The sequence below is a fragment of the Papilio xuthus genome, unplaced genomic scaffold (assembly GCF_000836235.2).
Source record: "Papilio xuthus unplaced genomic scaffold, Pxut_1.1 DF829673.1, whole genome shotgun sequence".
In the NCBI taxonomy this organism is placed as follows: Eukaryota; Metazoa; Arthropoda; class Insecta; order Lepidoptera; family Papilionidae; genus Papilio; species Papilio xuthus.
The window spans coordinates 324,613-348,695 of record NW_013528976.1 but is presented as its reverse complement, the minus strand read 5'-3'; the positions used below and the strand labels follow the sequence as shown (position 1 = coordinate 348,695).

The following is a 24,083-nucleotide window of genomic DNA, read 5'->3' as shown; positions in this document are numbered from 1 at the left end:
ATATTGGACCTCTCTTTCATTTTCATGACAAAATCGGAGACAAATATATATTCTTTTTTTTTTAATTTTTAAACTTTTAACAAGTCAATGATAAAACTATGAAATTAACTCAGAAAAGTCACTTATAGTCAAAGAATTAAATTCACTCCCCACTTACGATTGAATATCCTACAGCAAAACTGACATGTACTGCAAGAGCTGCAATTTAATAAGTATGTGTTGCTGCAAGAAGCTTTCAAACTGCACTGTTTAAAAAAAACTATAATCGTCCGCAGAGTTTAAAATTCCTTCCAGACTATGTTCTACATCTATGACAAATTTCATCAAGATCCATGCAGGCATTCTGAAGATACATTTTAACAAACATGGTATGAATACTGGGTAGGAAATTAATGTCCTCAACTGTAAACTATAAAAAAAATAAACTGTGTACAAACTACATTTATTAATAATTATTAACATTGTGTTAACTTCCTCTCGGGTAAACCGAGAAGTTTTCTTACAGCTGAACCATAACTCTTAACAGTATCTTCATTTTCTCCATCATTCATCAAATTGGAGACGGCTTCTTTGTAACCGCTTGCATTAGAAATTCCTGATATATCATAATTTTTGTATTCGTCATCTGTTAGATTAATTTCTTGATTATTGCAACGTAAATGCCAATTAACCAAACTCTTCTTAGATGCGTTATTATCCCAAATATAATACTCCATATCGTCTTCACATTTTTCCTTCTCCCAATCCTCTACGTTCCAAGATTCATGATAGCATGCTGTTAACAAATAATTAACATAATCCAAATTCTGCTTCCTCATCGGACATCTATCTGATACGAATGTAACAAAATCTGTCTTCTCATCGTAACAATCACCGACTAATCTTAGAAATTTATCTTTCGCGTGTTTATCTAAGTTCAGTGTTGATAATTTCACTCTCAGATTGACAATCCTGGCTAAAGGATTACGGATGGTTGGACTTGCATGACAGTAATCCGATGTGATTACTTCCACAGGGTAATGTTTTTCTATCGCATCTTCGGAGTTCAGTAACTTTGGCCATTCTGTGCAATATTTTTTGATTGCTTCGCATTGTGTTTTTATAGCTGGTGGTGTTAGATGTAGGAAGTTGGGTATTTTCATGAGCTCAGCATTAGCTTTCTTGCCAGGTGGCGCCTGGCCTTTAGGTACGTAGCCTTGACGGATTGGTAATGGTACAGATGAAGGATGGAAGGTTTTAGGACCTGGCCAAACGTTGCCCCAATTCTGGAAATTAAGTAGTTAAATTGAATTTTTTGACCATTTACACTGATTTATAAGCCAGTGAGAACTAAATTTATTAAAAAAAAAACAAATCAGCATGGTCTTATGGATTAGATACTTTGGATTTCAAATTTTATATGCTATTGTGTTTCAAAATTAACTGGGCTTTGAAACCACTAAAAACAATGAAAGAAAATGAATCGAAAGACAGACAGGAAGTTACATACAGTCTACAACAAGCGCTCTTATAGTAAGTCTGTGGCGATTTACGCATATGTATACCAAAACGCGACTCAGGCCCAGTATGCTACTAAAAAGTGCTCGCTTTCTAACACATAGATCGCTGGCTGGCTAGGCTGTAGACAATTAGTGGCTTGTAATAGATCGCCCGCCAAAACGGTAGGCGAGTCTGCTTCAATTCAAGTTATACATACACATAACCCTCTTATCAGTCTAGTAAAAACTATATTAAAATGATGTCTTACCTGATCAGTTGGCATTCTGTCGGCACGATCTGGCTGAATATTAATTTTTCGAGCCGTTCTCTTTTGCTGCCGATCTCTTTTCTTCATTATATCAAGTACCCGAAATTCTTCATCTTCCTCTTTTCTCATTGTTTCCGCTGTTGTAGAATTGAACCGCCATAATACTTGTACGTTAAATATATTACCGATACTACCCGGTTTATTATATTTGATAAACACACTCATGTTTGCAGTTAAAATCAATTTTATAAATCAATTCAATTTCATTGAGCCATTTTTAGGTTATACTTTTAATCATTAATCATAGACAAATGTCAATGTCAAATAGTATCAAAGACAAAGACAAAATTTCAAAGAGTAAGTTGAAAGGCTTATCAAAGAGTAAAAAGTATCAATTTTAAGAACAAACTGTGTAAAATCTCCAAAAAAAAGTAAATTCTTGCTTCATATAAATAAAAATAACGAATATCAAGACAACTATTCACGTAAACTGTTGCTTTAGTCTTAAATCTAAAATGGCTCTTAGAAAGCCAACTTTTGTATAAAGCAATAAAAATATAAAACAAATTAAATTCACCTACATATTACACATTTATGATATTTTCGATATTTGAACAATAAAAATAAACTATAAAAATGGCATTGTATTTCTTTTAATATTGGTTAGTGTTTCGCCAAAAATGTTGCTTAATATTTTACTAGTGGTGTTGCATTTTATAAAAATATACGCTGACACCGGAAATACTGTAGACATAAATGGTAAATACATTTATTTGCTAAAAAAAGTGATAGGTTTTATTATTTACGCAATTATTTACAGAGTTTTGACGACTCAGAGGTTACGCATTTGATTTGTAAACTGCAGGTTCTGTGTTCGAATCCCGTCATGTAGCAATGTGCTACATATGTACATTTATCGTATGTTGTTACGGTTAAGGAAAACATCGTGATGCACATATCTGAGAAAGTCAAATGTGTGAAGTCTTGCACTGGACCAGCATTCACTGTCACATAGTCTCACTTAGGATAGACTCTGACACCCTCAGTGGAGTATAATGAGCTGATGATGAATATTTATACAATGTACATTTTTTTTAAATATTTCTAATTAAATTAAAAAGAAACAAACTTATTAGGTTTGTAAGAAAATACTATGATTAATTTTAAGTTAAATTCCACATTAAGAGTAATTTAATTATTACTAAAACGAACATATAGTTTCTCAAGCTAAATCAATTCTAAATAACCTCACAATAGACCAATAAAAAACTTTTAAATGTACCTTTTCTGTCCTTGTCCAACTCCATACGTCTGCGTTAATCTTTCAAACAATCTCCTCCTTCCCCAAAGTAAATCTCATTAATTTTTTTTTATATCATAAGGTGGCAAACGAGCGAGCGGCCACCTCAAATCGCTCAAATAGCGAAGTGACCGTTGTCCATAGACATACGCAATTGCATATGCGTTGTCTACCTTTAATCGACGGAAGAGAGGATGCACAGAAAGAAAATATATTCCCTTTCCAAGCATCCTCTCATCCGGAAAGTCCACTTCCACTTCCCATCCTTTCCTTATAAGAGGGTGGGAAGGAAAAGAGGACTAAATTAGACCTCCGGGACGCACACTCATCAGACTGTACGCGGAATTGCCTCCACTTGACGCCTGTCTTCTGTGTGGTCGTGGTATTTCACTGAGCGAGCCGGATTAATTCGTGCGAAGATGTTAAAGCGGGCTCTACCACTGTTAAAGTTTGTTCACAGTTATCAAGAAAGAAGACCTTGTATATTGGCCTAATGCTTCCATACCTTTTTATATAGATCCAGAACATTATGGTAAGTATATTTGTGACGTCATATCATCATAGTAAAGACATCTTTACAGTGACAGGGCCAACCATTAGCGGCGTTAGTATAGGGGGAGTTGGGGCGCTAGTGTCGGATATAAAGGCGCACCTGCGGCGCCCCCAAATCTTAAAATGCCAAAATAGGGGTTGCAAATATCTCGATCAGGACGCTTTGAATAACCGGCCCAGGTGCCCGTAGTGCTGAACGAGTGTCCCGTTAGGCCGGTGGATTACAAGGAAACAGAAGACACGTGACAACTGGAATACAATTTTAATCCTCTTTTCCTACACATGTTTTTCTTGATTACGGGAAGAGGAAGTTTGCCAGGAAAGGGAATCTCTTTTGTATATCTGTCCTGTGTCCATCAAAAGTAGGCAATACACAAACCTTGTAACTTATGGACGTCACATACCAGCGGTCGCCCATAATTCCGATAGCTAGTTTATAATATTAGTAACTTATTTTGTTTCACAAAATTCTTTTCTCTGTTTCACGTCACCTTTTTAAAGGACTTTTGTCATTCACAGATCATGAACAGTCTTTGTCTATTATGACGTCACTTTCGCTGTTTACTTTCAAAACCTGTTTGAAGTTCAACCCTGTTCTTGTGAAGCCGACTTCATCCCAGCACGTTATGGTCTTTGAAAATCCGAATGGTGTGAGAAAATGTGTTTTCAATACGGCAGGACATTCAAAAATAGAACCACATGTAAGTTACTTACTGGGTAATATTAAAAAAAATCAAAGTTTAAAGACATCAAAGAGTCTAAATTTTGAGCTCTCTACTAATTCAAAGCCAAACTAAAATCATAAAAATCAATCCACTTTAAATCGCTATCACAAACATCGTTTATATACATATATACTTATAAAGCGGAAGAGTTTGTTTGTTTGAACGTGCTAATCTCAGGAAGTACTGATCCGATTTGAAAAATTCGTTTTTTGTTGGATAGTCCATTTATAGACGAGGACGTTAGTTTACATAACATTCTTTTTCTTCTAGTGCCTCTTCAGTCTTGAAGGTTGGCCGCTAACTTGGAATATTTGGTTCTGTCAAGCGCAAAGCGAAACAGTTCCTCTGCTGACCTAATCCCCGTCCACTCCCTAATATTACGTAGCCACGATTTTTTCCTACGTCCAGCGCGTCTCTTGCCTTCAATCTTGCCCATCATTATCAGCTGAAGTAACTTGTACCTGTCATGCCGCAGCACATGACCCAAGTATTCCACTTTACGCTTTTTGACGGTCTGCATGAATTTTCGGCTCATAGCGACGCGCTGGAGCACTATCTCGTTTCTAACATTACGCTGCGCCAATAGGAGCGAAACGTCAGTTAGAAATGTTGCAAAAACGGGCAAATTTTTTCGTTAGTCTCTCTGAAATTGGAGATTGGCTGAACGAATTTATCTTATCTTGGTCTTGAAATGTTTTTGGAGGTCTAGGAAAGGTTTGAAAGGTGAGAAAAATTCGAATAATTGTTGCGAACTAATTAAGTTGTTTTTTTTTTCATTTCAAAAGGACGGTGTCGCGGGCGACAGCTAGTTAACCATAAATATTCAAAATTTTATTCTCGTTCTTTCAAAATACTGATTTCGGGTAATATCAGGCTTTACGGCTGTGGTTTGACGACTGCACTGGGCTTCTGATTGAAAGGGGCTCCAAAGATTTACGCAGTCCTCATCGCAACAATTTTGGGATACATTTAATATTTATTTGAAATATATTTTTAGCGGATAACACTCGGCTACGCATGTCTTAAGTCTCCTCAGTTGGAAATGATGGTAATGCGTGCTCTCGGCTTTGGATTTGAACACAACCGCGCAAGCAGAGACATCTATATTGACGTGCAGTTTGAAAATATTGATTCAGGTCAGTATAAACATCGTACGTCGTCACGATCCTTGACTCCAGTGGGCAGTAATCTATTTAAAAGGGTAGGCGAATGCAAATGTTTTATGTTTGTTCCGATTTAAACTCGCCTTCTTCCCTTCCGACCCTTTCCCTAAACATTCGCATTTATAATATTAGTAAGTTAAATAAAAAGCAACTGTTCACGGCATAAATTCGGCAAAAAAATGAATGAATAGTATCCTATGTCCGTCTCCTGGCTCTAAGCTACCTCCTCACCAATTTTCAGGCATATCAGTAAAGCCGTTCTTGAGTTATAAATAGTGTAACTAACACCACTTTCTTATACATATAATGAAAGTTTAGATGGATGTATGTTTGTTTAAAGATATCTCCGAAACGATTGCATCATTCATTGAAATTTGGCATATAGAACATAGTCTGGAAGAACACATAGGCAACTAATTACATGTGTTTTTATTCCGCGCGAACGGTGTCGCAGGCGACAGTATTATCGTAAATTGACTTAATATTTACACGAGTTATCACATATTGTGTTATTTAAGATAACGTAATTTGTGTAATATTATTCAGAAATAATGTCATAATAATACACAATTGTATGACACAAAAGATAATAAATATTTACGACAGATAAACAATAAATTAGAAAGACTAAATACGATACTAGCACATCTTTCTATATTTATTTCATTTAAGAAATCTTACTAATATTATAAATGCGAATGTTTAGATAGATGTATGTTCGAAGGTTACTCTTAAACTAGGTTTAGGCTAGGCATCTGCACTCGGCCACCTCAAGCCTGGTGAAGCTGTAAATGCCTCCTCAAGGCAAACAGTGGCAATTCAGTCAGAAGGTATTTCCGGCAAAATGAATTTTGACATACATATAGAACACATAGACTACTAATTATGTTTTTATTTTAATTCCGTACGGACAGAGTCGCGGGCGACAGCTATATTTGTATAAATGTTTTAAAAAATCTTGTTGGCTCTTTATTTCGCGCGAGTCGCTGCACACACAACGTTAATTTGGGGCGTTACGGGATGCGGAGAGAGGGCAACGCTCATTGCGTTGATGACCTTGGGCAAGTTATTTGAAAAGAGGAACGAAAAATATTACGTTTCTTAATAACTTACTACTATAAATATTAGTTTGAAGTTTGTTAGATGGTTTGAACAGCTGCATCTCGATGTTAGTCACGTAGAACATAGTCTGGAAGAACATAGACTACTATTTTTTTTAATTTCGTACATTTGGAGTCGTTGTTTACGGCTAGTTATGTTAAATAGATATATATGAGTAAGTTATATGACGATTTATAGCTCTATTGTTTCATTTGCAACATAAAATGTGTACATTACTTGTGTAAATGAACCAAGTTAATACCAGAGATAACGGAGCGATAATTTCATTATGTTACATTAAATTAAATTATCTAGTGATGTGAATTTCGCAATAAAAAAATCGATTTCGATTTTTAAAAATATATTTTATGACATTTCATAATTTAAAAATCGAACGATTAATATTATAAATACGAATGTTTAAATGGATGTTTGTTAGAAAGTATATGCGAAGTTTGTCATAGATGTAGAACATAACCTGTAAGAACACATAGGCTATTAATAAAGTTTTTATTTTCGCGAAGATGAAGTCGCGGGCGACAACTAGTAATAATAGTATCGGTCTTAATAAACAGATAATAAATTCAAGAAATTACAATGAATAATAAAAAAACATGAGAAAAATATCCCTAAAGAACTATACGCATGTTTTTTTAAATAGTGTTCAATAAAAAGTTTTTTTTTTTCTTCTTATTTTGAAATAAGACTTCCAATTTATTAGCAGCCTTATCGTCACGAATAATCTGTTATTGCAAAAGTAATTAAAAAAAAACCTAACTATTCCAATTGTATCATCATCATCATCAGCTCACTATACGTCCCCACCGAGGGGCTCGGAGCCTACCCTAAGTTAGGCCATATATTATACAATATTCCAATTGTATAATACACCTAAATACAAGAAAAAAACATAACTAACTAGTTACTATAAAACAATTCTCTTTACCGCAGTAACCCTTATTTGTCGAAACATTTAAGATCTTGACCTAATTTCTATAAAGTAGCAAAGTAAATGCCATGCGCGCTGTCTACATCAATAAAACTCTAAATTGATCGACCTTGTTTTGATGACCTTGTATTAATTCTAACAGACGTATTTAAACAGATTATATAATATATTGGTAACAATTTGTACAGATACAAACAAAAAAATGTGCATTCATAAATAACCTTTGTCTATTTAAAAACAATAAAAAAAAATCAATTTTAGGTTATATGATTTTCATCGACAATATTTTATAAGCTTTAATTTTTCTGCTATAAAATACAATTAAATATTTATAAAAAAATTGTTTTCAATCGGTGTATAAAATCGATTAAGATTATACAAAATCGATTCAAATTTGGAACACAAGAGTAATCGATTTAAAGCAAGTCATCGTGCGTCACTAGGAATAACCTAATCATGCAACGAACCATCTATTGTGTTGTGTTTACCACGTTTAGTCGCATTTATAACGTCGTCGCGTAAACATGTCTCAGTCAATTCAATATAAATTATACGAGAATATATTTATAGAAACGAATATTCAATCTCCCGATTACGATGGTGTCATACTTATTGTTTACCCTGAAGAATTGAATATATCTTTGCCGCGTCATATTGGAAGTTTCGTTGAGGGAATACGTAAATTGGATAAACATATTCAAAAAGTAGCAACAGTTTGGCATTGTGATTACGTTTCTGGAGGACGGATAATACTTGCTCCGACTGGGAATGTCACACCATACCACGATGCAAGTATCATTAAAGATGCAGTAAAGAAAGGTATGTTACGCGCCTTAGATGCGGGTGTCAAGAAACCATTGTTGGTCGTCCAAGATATTGTTAATTTCCCAGATGGCCAATTAATCGGTATACTTGGAGCATTAGAAGCTTTCTATATACCTCTACAGATGAGAGAGAGAGATGATACGAAGAATTTCATTCGTTTAGGATTGTACGCGGAAGAAAAGAAGACGGAAGACTTTGAAAGGGTAATAAGAAACGCTATAGCTTTAGAAAGATCTAGAATTATGACGAGAGATATTGCCGGAGGTGATCCAGAGAGAATGTCACCGGCTAACATCGTGGAATACATTAAAAACTCTTTTGCTGGCATTACTAATATCACCATTAAAGTGATAGACGATGAAAAAATAATAGCCCAGGAGTATCCACTTTTAGCAGCTGTTAATCGAGCAGCTAATCATGTAGACAGACATAAGGCAAGAATGGTAGAATTGGAGTACAAACCTCATGATTCCAGTAGAGTGACCGAAACTCTAATGTTAGTTGGAAAAGGCGTGACTTACGACACAGGGGGTGCTGATATCAAGATTTCTGGCAAAATGGCCGGCATGTCAAGAGACAAGAGTGGAGCTGCTGCTGTAGCTGGTTTCCTCAAAGCCTGTTCGATTCTTAAACCGCCACATTTAAAAGTTGTTGGTGTACTGTGTCTATGTAGAAATTCTGTAGGATCAGATTCGTATGTCTCCGATGAACTGCTGGTCTCCAGAAGTGGGAAGACAGTTAGGGTTACGAATACAGACGCTGAAGGTCGTCTAGCGATGGCGGATGCGTTGTTCAAGCTAACTGAAGAAGCTGGTAATGCAATGAACCCTCATTTATATACGATTGCAACATTAACTGGTCACGCTAGAGCTTGCTATGGTAATTACGTCGCTGCGATGGACAATTATAGCGCAAGGGCTACTAATCATTCAGCTAGACTACAGTTCAGTGGTGGAAGGATGGCTGAAGGTATAGAAGTGTCTACAATCAGACCAGAAGATCTTGCAGTGAATGTTGGTAAATGTAAGGGTGATGATCTGGTGCAATACGACACGGAAGCTAAATGTCGTAATCATCAGTTGGCAGCTGGATTTCTAATCAAAGTTGGAGGTTTGGAAGATAAGAATATTAAATACACGCATTTAGATATAGCTGGTGCGGCTGGGATACCTCCTGAAGAGCCAACTGCGATACCTGTACTGACACTTTGTCATGCCCATAAAGTTTTATTGTAAAAATAGACAAGAGTAACTTTATAAAAAAAAAAGAAATGGCAATTTTCTAGTACCCAAAATGATAAATCAATTCTTTGGCAGCAACTAAAATGAATTTATTTACGAATGCGTAATTTATGTGGTACAAAATACCTTTTTTTTATTTTTTTTTTAATTTTAATTGATATGGCTTAACATTATTCGGCCAAGTACAGTGTGATTCATTGACAGATGTCAAATGTCAATATATTAAAAAATCGTATATCGTTATATGTAATCGACTTTTGAGTATTCTGTTTAAATCGTGTATTTTTATATATTAATTTTAATATCGTTTTGCTAAATACATTCGCTTTTTCACATTTATGTATAGTTAAAGCCGATTACTATCGTATATTAAGGAAAATATACGATAGTAATCGGCGACCTAATTTATTTTAGGTGCAAAGTTAATCTTTGTACGGCCATTGTTGAACAAAAAAAACGAACAATGTCGAATTAAAATTTAACATGTTAACATCCATTTTTACTGTCATTACTCATTACGACCAAAAAAAATAATGCAATATGCTAATGTTTTAGACAAAAAAGGTTTTAAATCATTTAAATGTTGCCATTGTAAAAATTAAATATGCAATAATTATCATTGTTCAATAAAAAATATTGTTAACGTTTTATTTAATTTAAAGAATAAAAATAATTTAAAATATTCTGTGGTTTCATTTACGTCTTTGTTTTGCGAATCTTTTTAATTTTAAATCATATCAGGCTGTAACAACGGTATGTTTATAATTCGGGGTAATTATTGATAAAAAAATATCATTAAGTTACGATAAGATAGAAAGTTAAATAGATAAATAAAATTAGCATTTAAAATAGATAAGAAAAAGTATTTATTATATCTTATGATTAGCTATCGCCCGCGACTCCGTCCGCATTAAAAAAGATAATTAGTAGCCTATGTGTTCTTCCAGACTATGTTCTATATGTATGACAAATTTCATCGAAATCCATTCAGCTATTCTGGAGATATCTTCAAACAAACATCCATCTAAACATTCGCATTTATAATATTATTAAGATTGCTCATTTTTCTACAAAACTTGACTCGATCGAGATCGATAATATCAAGATATTAATGTTACTAATATCATAAATGCGAATGTTTGGATGTTTGTTAAAAGGTATCTCCATAATCGCTGCATAGATCTCGATGAAATTTGGCATACATATAAAACATAGTCTGGAAAAACCAAGCAAAACGACCGCTGCCCATAGACATCCGCAGTCGCAACGCATCTATTGCCTACTTTTCTTGGGAGGGGGCGCATAAAAAAAGGATTCCCATTTCTATGCGTCCCCACCCCTTCCCCTTTCATTGACTTACGTAATCTTTTATTAGATGCATTGGAGTTGTTCTCCAAAGATGGTAAGCTGCCGCAAGAGTTACGTCCTCTACAATATGACGTAAATAGTGTGACGCATTTCGGTGAAAGAGAATTCAGTAAGAATGGACATCGGACTATCATATTCAAGGTATGCTCGATTTACTGGAGGATTTGGCCAATACACAATAACATCAATTTCTATTGAACCCTAGAAAGCGAATTAAAAATTATATATTGAAAAGTTAAAAATGTCTCCAGACTAACATAATGTGCAGTCAATGCAAGTTTTTTGGACTTTTTAATTACTATTTGCCTGAAGAATGTAGAAAACCAGGAGTTTGAGGCTCCCTATCTCCAGATGGAAGACATTGAGGAATATCTATCCAACAGTGGGCAGACAAAAGCTGTACTAAAGCGCACATACACTCAGATCACTTGCGTTGAGGTTGCATCTAAGTACAGTCAGCTGCATTAATATGTAAACATTTATTAAGATACTTGTAGACACGACAACGACTTTTACAAAAACAAGTATGTATAGATGGAAGTATAAGAATGAATACATGCATCCATACATTTTAAACTAAAGGCGTATACAAGTATCTAATGTTCTGAAAATGTATACTTATTTAAGCAGCTGACTGTACAATAGTGGCTACGAATGGGCGCTAGCTACCTCTTTTTCACTAAGCGATTAGTAACCAAAATGTCAATATAAACTCGTCAATTTCAGGACAATACGATACGTCAAAACCGTAACGGTCTTTCAGATATGGATTTACGAAAAATAGACATAATCTACGGACCTGAATGCAAGAAAAGAGATCGACAGGAGAAGATAGATCAATGTCAAAATTACCCTGGCGTTGCTAGAAGGAAACGGGACATAGAATTAAGTGCTATCGGCCCTAGTCTTAGAGTTAATCGTGATATAACCGCTCCACCAATAAATATAACAGACATAGAAAGTAGTTTAAATCATCTAGGCATAGACAATGAAGTTAAAGACATATTAGAAAAAGTCCACGCAGTTACAGCAATAGCTTTAAAAAATGCTAGAAATAAATACTGCAATGAAACGGATGATCTTAAATCGAAAATGGAAACATCAGACGTATTAGGAATGGTCGATATAATAACTAAATATACCAAATCTATAGTTGATCACGCAATTGACAATATAACTGAATTCTGCGAAACGTCAAATTCATTTGATAATTACAATGTTGCCAGATGTAGCCATTTTACCGGTAACCAATGTAAAATGATTAAATCAACGAAAATCGGTAATTTAAAATATTCAACGAATCACAGACCGCAGTATCCGTTCTCGACAAATTTGTATAGAGATTTGAGTAAATATGAAAAATCTAGATTTAGAATAGGCAATGAAACTATAGAAGAACCTAAAAGACGTAAACGATCTTTAGGTACAACAGAGAAAATGCAAGTAAATAAAAAAGATATTACAAAGAAAGAAACTAAAATAATAAGTACGACTAAAGTGACAGCAAATACAACTAAAACAACGGAACAGACTAAAAATATAGAAACGAAATCGACTAAAATCGAGAAAGAAATCTTCAAAGATTCAACATCGGATATTAGAAGACGCTTCGGTGATTTTCGGTGAGAAATAATATTAGTTAACGATTTATTTTTTTATGCACTTTTAACATTAAATTTACCTGTGTTAAATTTTTCTTTTATCTGTTGACGCAATTTCATCGTTCAATATTACAATGAGGAAAGATTTTTTTTATGATTTATTACTTTTGAATATGCTTACAAACTACTAAAGTGATGTAACAAATTCTATCACTGTTGTGAAGCTACATCCCTGGGAGACATAGACTGGACATAGACATTTTTACAAGTTTTTTTTTAATTCCGCCGTCACAGAATCGCTGGCAAATGCTAATTTAATCTCACCTTATTAATATTATAAATGGAGCGTCTCGTGCATGATAGCATGTAGAGAGAGCGTCGGTAGCTCAGGGTTAAGCACTTGACTTGCAATCTGAAGGTTCTGGGTTCGAATACCGACATGTACCAATGTGTTTTTCGATTTCTGATTTACATATAAACATTTATCCGACGTTCTTACGGTGAAGGAAGACATCGTGATGCTGCACATATCTGAGAAGAAATTCAAAGATATGTGTGAAGTCAACTAACCCGCACTGGGCCGGCGTGGTTGACTATGGCCTAATTACCCTTAACTTAGGGTAGGCTCCGAACCCCTCGGTGGGGACGTATAGTGAGCTGATGATGATGATTATAAACGGGAATGTTTGGATGGATGGATAGATGTTTGTTTGAAGGTATCTCCAGAACGGTTGAACGTGTCACAATGAAATTTGTCATACATATAGAATATAGTCTGGAAGAACACATAGGCTACTAATTATGTTTTTCGTAATTCCGCGCGGACGGAGTCGAGGGTGACAGTTAGTATAATGATGAAACATTAAAATATATTTACATTTTAGCGTCCACAAACAGAAAAGAGATGAAAAACCGGAGATGTTCGAATCAGATATGTCACTTGAGACGAAATCGAAAGAGAAAATATTCAAAAAGGTACCAACTTTGAAAAATCATCGAACACAGAAGAAAAAAATGTCTGATAATTGGTAACGATCTTTTTTTATCAATAAATTTTTAAACAGTATCAGTAAATTTTTATTTAATCCTTTTATATATATAGATAATAGGATATTTTTCCTATCTACATTTGCTTCGTGATTCACATCAGAAAAAAAAAGTTCAGCATTCTTTTTTTAAATATTTTTGTTTTTTTTTATTATTATGTTTTTGATTTGAATAAAAACTTTTTTGTCTTTGATAAAAGTTGAACCAGATTTTGGATAAGTGTGATATTCCACTGTCGTAAAGCAAATTAATTTCGTATAGATTCTTATACATTGGCAAAATCCGCGGTAACATTTTTTTATTAGGTTATTCACAAATTTCACGTATGTCAAATGATTTAATAAATTGACCGATAACAATTTTACGGTGACATGAAAAAAAAATAATCCTTTTGCATTTCAAGGGCTAAAGAAAAGAGAAAAATACAAGAGAAATCAGAAGCAAAAGCACCGAAAACTGTACAACTTTCTAAAGACAATTTGGAGTTTTATTCAGAACGAAGATGGCCCAACAATGTTGTGCCATATTATATAAAAAATTCATTAAAATGTAAGTAATGTCATATAAGTTGTTGCTTTTGTTTGCGCGAAATTAAAAACAAATCAAGCAATATAGGCTTTGGACTAACCTAACAGTGGTAGAGCCCGCTTTAACATCTTCGCACGAATTGGCCCGGTTCGCCCGGTGAAATACCACGACCACACAGAAGGCAGCCGTCAAGTGGAAGCAATTCCGCGTTTCGTCTGATGAGTGTGCATCCTGGAGGCCTAATTTAGTCCTCTTGCCGTCCCAAAATTATTCTTATAACGAATGGATGGGAAGTGGAAGCGGACCTTCCGGATGAGAGGATGCATAGAAATGTTTTCTTTCTGTGTATCCTCTCCTCCGTCGATTAAAGGTAGGCAACGCATATGCAATTGCGTATGTCTATGGGCAACGGTCACTTCGCTATTTCAACGATTTCAGGTGGCCGCTCGCTCGTTTTTCACGTTATGATATAAAAAAAAAACTGATAAATGGATTGGCGATTGCTTGGATATGAGAGTTTTTGTTTCGTTCCTTACACGCGCCTGTTGAAGTTACGTGACAGTTAATTCTCTGTATATTAATAGTTCGAATTCACACCACCAGTACTATCAGCGCCAAAATGGCGCAAATCAAACAAGCACATAATATCACGTATCGCCAGTCCATTTATAGAGGTCAGTGGGTATGTCATCCGGGGATAGTGAAGCTTCTCAACAGTGAAATTATTTTTTAACATCAAACCTAACCTAATGAAATAAATCTTTTATCAATAAAAATATTCTGATTCTATAGATTTTAGTTAAAAATACAACAAAACTTCTACCTTATAAAACAAATAAAATCTGGCGCAACGTTTTTTTGTTTGTTAATATTGTTTACATTTTCGCGGGAAAAATTTAATTTGAATCTATTGCTAATAGATGGCGCTCTTTGACAAATGAATGGCAACTTGTTTTTCGAACAAAAAAATTATTAAAAATAGATTTAAATTACAGAATTAAATAGCGTTATAAAACCTTTACGCTTAAATATATGGATGTATTTTAAAGAAGTTTCTAAATAAAAAAAAGAACTTTCGTATCCTCCATAATTTTACTGTATTTTTATTAATTACAGATTACGATTTAGATTTAGTAAGACAAAGATTGAATGAAGTTAATCGTATATTAAAAGCTGAAACCTGCGTACATATAAAAGAAATAAATGAATATGATGTAAACAAGTACCAAGACTATTTGGTTCTTGATCAGAGTCCTGATTACGTGACTGGCAGAGTTGGTGGCAAACAAGTAAGCATTGTTGATAATATTAACATATACTAGCTGTCGTCCGAGACTCCGTCCGCGCGGATTAAATAACGTAATAAGTAGGTTATGTGTTCTTTGAGACTATGTTCTATATGTATGCCAAATATCAGCGAAATCTTTGCAGCCTTTCTGGAGATATCTAAACAAACATCCAACCATCCATCCATCTAATTATTCGCATTTATAATATGACAAAGAAGTAAGGGAACATACCCATACTACGTGATCTATTTTTTAGTTTTTTCGACCCCTCCATCCTTTTAGTTTTTACGTTTTCATAATTATGATTTTTGATCATATCACAGGTAAACATTGAAAACAGAAATAATTTGGCTCATACTCTTCTTTATAGCATAAGACTGCATACATACTTAAATTACTAGTGAATTATGTATTATGAAAAAAAAAACAAGTAACGATCACGTGACTAAAATCTGAGCCACCCCCCGCTCCTATGACTGACCGTAGTATTTTAAAGACACCGCTCGCCCTCCCCCCCTAAACGGGTCACCTAGTATGGTTACGTTCCCTAAGATTGAATTCATCTTGGTATATTTTAATATAGAGCCATCTATACTTATGTTTTGTAAACGCATGAAATGAATTTGATTTTACATTTCTGTAATTGAGGTATTGTTCGTTTATTACAAAGTAAAAAAATGATAAATAAAATGCAACAAAATTTGATAAAAAGTTAATAAGATAGTAGAAATTAAATATAAAAAAGTTGTCCATCAACTTTCATATATTAAACGTTGTTGACCTTTGATAAAGCAACAATTATGTCGTACGCTATAAATCAATTTTAAAATATATCAGACTATTGAGTCATGACCTAAAAACCTAAAGGGCATTTACACATTTGAATTTAAAAAAAAAACTCACCTGTCATTTCAACGTTTTATATTTTACACTAGTTGTCGCCTGCGACTCCGCCCGCGTGATATTAAAAAAAATAATAGCCTATGTGTTCTTCCAGACTATGTTCTACGTCTATGTCAAATTTCAACCGGATCCATTCAGCCGTTCTGCAGATACCTTCAAATAAACATCCATCTAAACATTCGCATTTATAATATTAGTAAGATTTAAAAGTCATGACCTAAAAACCTAAAGGTCTTTTACACATTTGAATTAAAAAAAAAAAACTCACCAGTCATTTCACCGCTTTACAATTAACGATGATTTCTTCAACATTTTCTTTTGGTGAATAGAATATTTGTTACAAAAATATGGTTAAAAATTAAAAGAAAAACTTATTTACCTAATCAAATATATGCACAATAACTAATATCTCTTGTCGATGTAAATTAAATTAATATATAATAATACTTTGACAAATTTTAACACTTCATGCTTCGGCAGCCATCTTGGACTGACACTTTTAAATAGATGGCGTTGTTACGTAATTTGTTTTGATTTGATTTCAAATATTTTTGACTTGTTTCATTTAAATTTTAAAACCTCTTGGTTTTTATAGTTTGAGAAAATTCCAGAATTCTTTTATGTTTCTAGAAAACACATTAAGAAAATATTTCGTGTATCTGGAGTTAGGGTCTGGTAGATGCTAATAACAATCTTATTCGACAGTGTTAAGATTTGTTTTTCTTTAACAGTAAGATGGTAAATGGAACTCTTGTAGACATAAAATAAATAATTCATGAGTCAATATGATTTTAATTTTAAAATTAGTAAGAGATTATGTCTAGAAGTTTCTTAACTTTTATTTTAACCAAGATATTTTATTTTTAGGAAATAACTAAAAAGTTATGCTTTTGCCGTCAGTTCAGTTTTTAATGTTGGTGATTATTGTTACAATGTTGTCTATGCAAAAGTAGTGATCAAATCAAATCTTTTTTATTTCATTTGTTAGCTTTTATTCAATAAAAAAGGCATAAAATGATAATTAATGCGAATTTTTTCCGTAGATTTCGTAATTTAATTTCGCATTTCTTTTCAAGTCCTCGGTAGTATAGTGGTAAGTATCCCCGCCTGTCACGCGGGAGACCGGGGTTCGATTCCCCGCCGGGGAGGCTTTTTGCAAAATATTCTTCAAACTTTTAATATTTTTAAATTGTATTTTACACTAAAAAAATCTAACAAACGTTACCAAGTATTGATTTATCTTACTTTTTACTAATATTATAAATGCGAATGTTTATATGGATCGATGGATGTTTGTTTGAAGGTATCTCCAGAACGGCATAACGAATCTCGCTGCAATTTGGTATAGACGTAGAATATAGTATGGAAGAACACATCGGCTTCTTATTTAGTATTTTTAATTGCGCGGACAAAGTCGCCGGCGACACATAGTTAACAGATATTTAAAATGTTCAAATACTGTAAGAGACAACTATATTGTTGAAACGTGTGAAAGAAAAGGATAGCTTGATAAACATTAAACAGTTGGATGTTGGAACGTATTGACGTTACAGATTGACGTCAAAGACGGTAGTAGGGTGACCAGATAAAACACAAAATTACAATTTCGTAGTTTTTATTATTGGTAGAAAACTTTGTGGCAACAAATAAAGTTTTTATTCTCATTAGCGGTATATAATACGTTTGTTTCTTCTTTAATGATAAAATTTGTGATATATTTAATTTTTTTCTGCAATTATTTAAAATAATTCTAAGCATATTTCGATACTAAAATATGCAATTAAGATTAAGGCATCTTTTCTTATTTATGAAACATTTATCTCCATATTAGTTTATGACTTTTCCAAAAAAAGAAACAAAATTTAAAATTTTAATGCAAAAGTAAAAAATAAATTTCTCCCATCTGGCAACCCTATTCTAGAAACTTCTACGAATACCGGTTTCTGATTGGTTACTACGCGGATTGATCTCGAAAATTCTATCATGCTATTGGTGAAAGTATAAATACAGGTCAGCGCGTCTACGCGGCAGTTTCGAACACTACTGTGAAGTGGCAAACATTGGTGCGTGTAAAAAACGTTTCAAATGGTCGGAATAGGAATTGATTTGGGTACTACCAGTTCGTGTGTGGCGGTATGGAAGAAAGGTTCAGTGGAAGTTATAACAAATGAGCAAGGTAACAGAACGACGCCATCTTTCGTCGCGTTTACGACCCGGGAACGTCTCATTGGCGAGGCAGCAAAGAATCAGGCGACTTCAAATGCGACAAACACAATTTTTGGCGCGAAACGCTTGATAGGTCGTCGTTATGACGACGTTTCGGTGCAAATGGATTTACGCCATTGGCCATTCGAAGTAATCAACGACAAGGGTAAGCCAAAAATTATTGTTTCTTATAAGAATCAAAGGAAAGCGTTCGCGCCCGAAGAAATAAGTGCTATGATACTTTTCAGGATGAAGGAGGTGGCTGAATTATATTTAAAAAGGAAAGTCAATGATGTAGTTATAACAGTTCCCGCGTATTTTAACGATAGCCAGAGACAAGCGACTAGGGCTGCGGGAGTTATTGCCGGTTTTAATGTTTTAAGAATTGTTAATGAGCCAACCGCAGCGGCATTAGCTTATGGCTTGGATAGAAATGTTAGGAGCGAAAAAAATGTATTAATTTATGATTTAGGCGGTGGTACATTAGATGTTTCCGTGTTAACAATATCTAGTGGGCCTGTGTACGAAGTGAAATCGACGGCTGGTAACACACGTCTTGGTGGTGAAGATTTTGATAATCGTCTAGCAGTTTACTTCGCTGAAGATTTTAAAAAGCGTTACGGTGAAGAGATAATAAGCAATGCGAAAGCTTTCCGTCGACTCAAAGTTGCCGCTGAGAGAGTCAAACGATTTCTAACATCTGCCACCGAAGCAACGTTGCAAATCGAATCATTGTACAACGATTTGGATTACACGGGTAAAGTTAGTAGATCACTATTCGAAGAGTTATGTTCAGATTTGTTTTTAGATACTATAAAATATGTGGAGCAAGCTTTAAAAGAAGCAAGAATGAAGAAAGAAGATATCAATGATGTTATACTTATTGGGGGTAGTACGAGAATACCAAAGATAAGAAGATTAGTTCAAGAATATTTCGATGGAAGATCAATATCATCAACATTGAATCCAGAAGAAGCAGTGGCTTGTGGTGCTGCGATCCAAGCTGCTATATTATCTGGTGAAAGGCACAAGAAGATACAGGATCTTTTACTTGTCGATGTTGTGCCATTATCACTAGGTGTTGAAACAGCTAGGGGAATGATGTATAAGATAGTTGATCGTAACACACCAATCCCTTGTCGTCAGACCAAAGATTTGACAACATTAGAGGATTACCAAAGAAGTATGACCATAGAGGTGTTTGAGGGTGAAAGAGCATTGACCAGAGACAATAATTTATTAGGTGTCTTTGAATTGGATAACATACCACCAGCTCCAAGAGGTATTGCTGTAGTAGATGTAACTTTTGATATTGATGCTAATGGAATATTATCAGTTTACGCACAAGATAGAAGTACGGGCAACAAAAACGGATTAATTGTGACAAATGAACATCGATTGAACCAGCAAGAGATTAATAAAATGATAGCAGATGCTGAGGCATTCAAAGAAGAAGATAGAGAGAATAAAAGAAGATTAGAAGTGAGGAATCAACTGGAAGGATATGTTTATAGCGTGAAACAAACTGTGTCGGAGAATATCGAAATGTTATCTGTCAAAGAAATATCAACATTGACTAAGGAATGCAAAGATGCTATAGAATGGTTGGAATTGAATCCAGATTGCTTGAGAGAAGAGTATGAGAGGAAGATGTCAGAGTTACTGACACATTGGTCTTTTGTTATGAGAAGATTTAACTCCATTCGACATACAGCGAAGAGGCAAAAAAGTGATAATACAGAAGAAAATGACACAGCTATAGAAGAAGTGGAGAATGATGAATGAATAATTTTAAATCGATGGTTCATGATGTGATTTTTTTAATAAATAAAGGATTTTCTTTCGAAATGTTACATTTCAAAAATTTCTCGGTAAGTTTATATTACTTCTGAATTATTGTTTTTTTTAAATAGCTTGCTATGTTTGTGTTTTAATTACTCGCAAAGATAATATAGTTTGAAGCAAAATCTACTTATTGAAGATATCTATGCTATGAAAATGAATATCAAAAGTTTTCAGTTAATTTGTGGCCAATGAATATTGGTCTAAATTCGACCATAATTCATTGACAACGATTTTTTTATTTTAAGGATAAAGTTCTGGCTGGTTCAGAAACACGTTCACGAAATTTTTCATAAAAATAGTTAAAAAGTTTTCTCTTAACGTGTGTTTACTTTGGATTTTAATTTTTTAAAATTGAACGTTATTTTGTTTAAATAAACATATAAATTGCTTCAGACTATGTTTGTATTTGTTCTTATGATATTTGTTTTCATGCTTTTAACAATTAGCTACATATTCTATTTAAATTTTTAGCATTATAGAAAGATCTGCAAATTAAAAAACGGATGTAATAAAATTTGTTCATTTGACACAATCTTATTGGCTGAAAGGTGCATTTGACTTAAGAAAAAAGTGCAAAAAGGCGCGAAATATGCTTTTCAAGATGGACGTCAAAAGACATCAAAGATCATGAAAAATTCTAAATTTGAAAAAACTGTGTTTCGAAAGTGTTTTTTAATCGGATTTAATAGTGAATTAGTGCATTTGATACTTTAAAACAATTTTTTTTGCAAACTTGTTCATTTAGTAATATGTTTTAGAATTAAATAATTGTTGTACTGGGGCGTTGTTTTATTTCTTTTAAACTACAGAATCGACAATTAATACAACGCGAACAGTAAAATGAGACTCGTGGATAAAAATGCTAATAGCCTAATGGCACAGACATCCAATCACGTGTTTGTAGGTTTGAATCTCAGTTGAAATGGTTACAAGATATAATACGACCCTAATACTCTAATTTAAACACTGTTATGTCCCAACATCAAATCAGAATAAGAATAAATTTATTTCACAAAAACACGTTAGAATAATATATATACATTGAAGTATCTTGCAGACCCCGAACTAGGCTGAGCCTGTATCTCGGGGCCTAGGAGTGCACTAGCCATGTCTGACCATGACTGACTTAAAGTCATTGGTAGAGGTATTCAAACTTTTGTAGACATTATACTAAAGTGATATATAAACACGGCTAAACACTCACGTATATTCGTCCGGTGGCGGCACCGACTAGTTTCGAGCCCATCAGGATAAGTGGTACTGGTATTATTTCGCGGACGCTGCTCGTCGCTCACTGTGTGATGGGCTCGAAACTAGTCTGTGCCGCCACCGGACGAATATACGTGAGTGTTTAGCCGTGTTTATATATCAGCTCATTGGTAGAAGTTTTGTGTTAAGCCTATAAATTTCATAGCTGGAGAAACTGCATAGCGTTTGCTATTTTTGAGAAACACTTCGATAGATTTAGATCAGATCAGTCCACTACGAGTTTGTTGAAACACTATTTCTTACGATTAAACCAAACTTGACTAATCATCTGATGTCAAGTGATGTCGAAAGATGACGCGCTATTAATAAGTGACTGATAACTTTACAATTAATAGTGCCCACTTTATTGTACAAAAACCGAACCCTAAAACCTTTCGTACACAAAGCATTTTCTTACTTGTGTCGCAAATATCGCATTTTGCTCTGTACACACATTAAATAGTCGACGCGAATCTTCTATTCGATTAGCCCAAGCATAGCTACTAGCTGTCAATTGTAGAATTGCTCCGCCATCTTGAAAATCACGACTGACCTTGAACAAGACTTTATTGTGTAAACATATCTCCTATAATTTCATACCATTCCTTATTCACGGTTTCTGTATTTACATTATTTCTGTATTCGTATTGAACATTAGCCCGCGAATAAAGAGCTTTTACTGGTCTATAGTAATATTTGTATTCTTTCAAGCATTTCGGAGTATTGGAGCTTTTCGAAGGTAAACAGCACAGACAGCATGCTGCTATGGTGGTGATGTCAATGCTGGGCTTCTACTTCGAGCCAGCGCGACATGACCGGGATAAATATATCAGAGTGCACGTGCGACATATCAGACCAGGTTGGTCCTTCGAGCTGGATTTACATAAGAGTTGACACTACGGTTTTTGGCTAGATTTATCATTTGTAACATAAACGGGTTAGCTAATTTTCAATTCTTCAATGAGTTCGACAGGAGTACAGTCAATCAGATATATTATACGTCTAACCGTGAGCTTCTGAGACCAAAATCCTTGATTAAAACATATTGTTATATTTGTTTTGTTAAAGACATTTCGGTTTCAGAAACCAACGGGAAGTATTATCAATTTTTTATGTTATTTAAATTCACCTGTGCAACGCACGCATTTAAAAACTACGGTTAATAAATAAATGTTACATCTACCCACATTTACACTAATCAAGTACCAATTAATAATCTGAGGGTAGTCGATAAACCGAACCTATATTTCAGATAAGCTACATCATTTTGAGAAGATGCGAGCTGAAGCTACTTTACCACTGCCGTACGACTACGACAGCGCTACACACCCCGCTTGGCAGTTCTGGAGACAAGTTGGCAGGACTGGCATTTCTACTGTAGCAACTTATAAAGATAAGGTATATTAAAAACAAAGTTTATTGCACTGAACTCTATAAATGGACTGGCTATAAGATTTTTTTTCTATATCATAAGGTGGCAAACGAGCGAGCGGCCACCTGAAATCGCTGAAATAGCGAAGTGACCGTTGCCCATAGACATACGCAATTGCATTTGCGTTGCCTACCTTTAATCGACGGAGGAGAGGATGCACTGACAGAAAACATTTCCATACATCCTCTTATCCGGAAAGTCCACTTTCACTTCACATCCTTTCCTTATAAAAAAGGGTGGGAATGGAAAGAGGACTAAATTAGGCCTCCGGGACGCACACTCATCAGACGAAAACGCGAAATTGCTTCCACTTGACGCGTGTCTTCTGTGTGGTCGTGGTATTTCACCGGGCGAGCCGGGCCAAGTCGTGCGAATATGTTAAAGCGGGCTCTACCACTGTTTTCGTAATATCAAAATATGCTGTAATTTGGTTAAAGTTTTTTTTTCTACCTACCCACAGGATCCTGACGGCAACGTAATGAGGTCTTTGGGCCAACATTTAAAGTTACTGTCCGATATTGATATTATAAAAATAAATAGCGTATACGGTATCGGTTGTTTTCGCTAATCTAGAAGAAAAAGAAGATATAATAATAAATGTTATATGAACATTTTGAATATTAATAAAAAATATACTTAACTGCTTTTTATTTTTAATCTGTGAAAAATATAGCTTTTTTTATATAATAATATAAAAATATTAGCAGACTTTTTTGTAAATTTACTAATATTTCTTGTACCATTCCAACTAAGCTCTATGCTTGTGCTAGGATATGGTTTACGATAATAGTCGAATGTCGGGATTCGAACCACCGACCTCGTGGTCGGAAATCCGTACCCTTAACCATTAGGCTATTGACGCTTTTAAAAGCTTCACGGTTTATGTTCAAGTGATTGAAAATAAATTCCAGCTTGATACTTTCACGCGTCCTTGAGAAAAATGATTTTGACAGACAAACAGACGAACAACAAAGTGATCTTATAAGTTCTGTTTTTTTTCGAGGTATGGAACCC

The 24,083-nt window shown here is 34.4% G+C and overlaps 4 protein-coding genes and 1 non-coding gene across 5 annotated transcripts; 4 read left to right on the top strand and 1 right to left on the bottom strand.

Annotated features, from left to right (window-relative positions):
* Nucleotides 1-426: 426 nt before the first annotated feature.
* mRpS35 (mitochondrial ribosomal protein S35) lies at nucleotides 427-2,077 on the bottom strand. The gene is made up of 2 exons (XM_013307405.1): nucleotides 1,748-2,077; nucleotides 427-1,265 (listed from the first exon to the last, which is right to left on the bottom strand). The coding sequence occupies exons 1-2, from the start codon at nucleotides 1,970-1,972 to the stop codon at nucleotides 456-458; spliced, it is 1,035 nt and encodes a 344-aa protein (XP_013162859.1). The 5' UTR covers nucleotides 1,973-2,077; the 3' UTR covers nucleotides 427-455.
* Nucleotides 2,078-2,451: 374 nt separating this feature from the next.
* Nucleotides 2,452-23,648, top strand: LOC106114423 (uncharacterized). The gene is made up of 12 exons (XM_013307634.1): nucleotides 2,452-2,506; nucleotides 3,508-3,579; nucleotides 4,119-4,300; nucleotides 5,322-5,460; nucleotides 10,979-11,112; nucleotides 11,698-12,593; nucleotides 13,457-13,600; nucleotides 14,023-14,168; nucleotides 15,264-15,436; nucleotides 22,349-22,496; nucleotides 22,890-23,035; nucleotides 23,530-23,648. The coding sequence occupies exons 3-12, from the start codon at nucleotides 4,142-4,144 to the stop codon at nucleotides 23,635-23,637; spliced, it is 2,193 nt and encodes a 730-aa protein (XP_013163088.1). The 5' UTR covers nucleotides 2,452-2,506; nucleotides 3,508-3,579; nucleotides 4,119-4,141; the 3' UTR covers nucleotides 23,638-23,648.
* Nucleotides 8,002-9,613, top strand: Dip-B (Dipeptidase B). Its single transcript, XM_013307618.1, has one exon. It carries the CDS (start codon nucleotides 8,062-8,064, stop codon nucleotides 9,595-9,597), a length of 1,536 nt encoding a protein of 511 aa, XP_013163072.1. The 5' UTR covers nucleotides 8,002-8,061; the 3' UTR covers nucleotides 9,598-9,613.
* On the top strand, nucleotides 17,416-17,487 carry TRNAD-GUC (transfer RNA aspartic acid (anticodon GUC)). Its single transcript has one exon. It is a non-coding gene; the product is annotated as a tRNA-Asp (tRNA).
* Nucleotides 18,303-20,349, top strand: LOC106114408 (heat shock protein 68-like). The gene is made up of 2 exons (XM_013307606.1): nucleotides 18,303-18,710; nucleotides 19,353-20,349. Exons 1-2 carry the CDS (start codon nucleotides 18,425-18,427, stop codon nucleotides 20,327-20,329), a joined length of 1,263 nt encoding a protein of 420 aa, XP_013163060.1. The 5' UTR covers nucleotides 18,303-18,424; the 3' UTR covers nucleotides 20,330-20,349.
* Nucleotides 23,649-24,083: the final 435 nt, after the last annotated feature.

Coding starts and splice junctions, on each gene's coding strand:
- mRpS35 (XM_013307405.1), bottom strand. CDS start 1,972: ATGAGTGTGTTTATCAAATATAATAAACCGGGTAGTATCGGTAATATA. Junction 1,266..1,747: donor ACAGAATGCCAACTGATCAG/GTAAGACATCAT, acceptor CTTAATTTCCAG/AATTGGGGCAACGTTTGGCC.
- LOC106114423 (XM_013307634.1), top strand. CDS start 4,142: ATGACGTCACTTTCGCTGTTTACTTTCAAAACCTGTTTGAAGTTCAAC. Junction 12,594..13,456: donor AGACGCTTCGGTGATTTTCG/GTGAGAAATAAT, acceptor TTTACATTTTAG/CGTCCACAAACAGAAAAGAG. Junction 22,497..22,889: donor CGTGCGACATATCAGACCAG/GTTGGTCCTTCG, acceptor CCTATATTTCAG/ATAAGCTACATCATTTTGAG.
- Dip-B (XM_013307618.1), top strand. CDS start 8,062: ATGTCTCAGTCAATTCAATATAAATTATACGAGAATATATTTATAGAA.
- LOC106114408 (XM_013307606.1), top strand. CDS start 18,425: ATGGTCGGAATAGGAATTGATTTGGGTACTACCAGTTCGTGTGTGGCG. Junction 18,711..19,352: donor CGAAGTAATCAACGACAAGG/GTAAGCCAAAAA, acceptor ATTTGTTTTTAG/ATACTATAAAATATGTGGAG.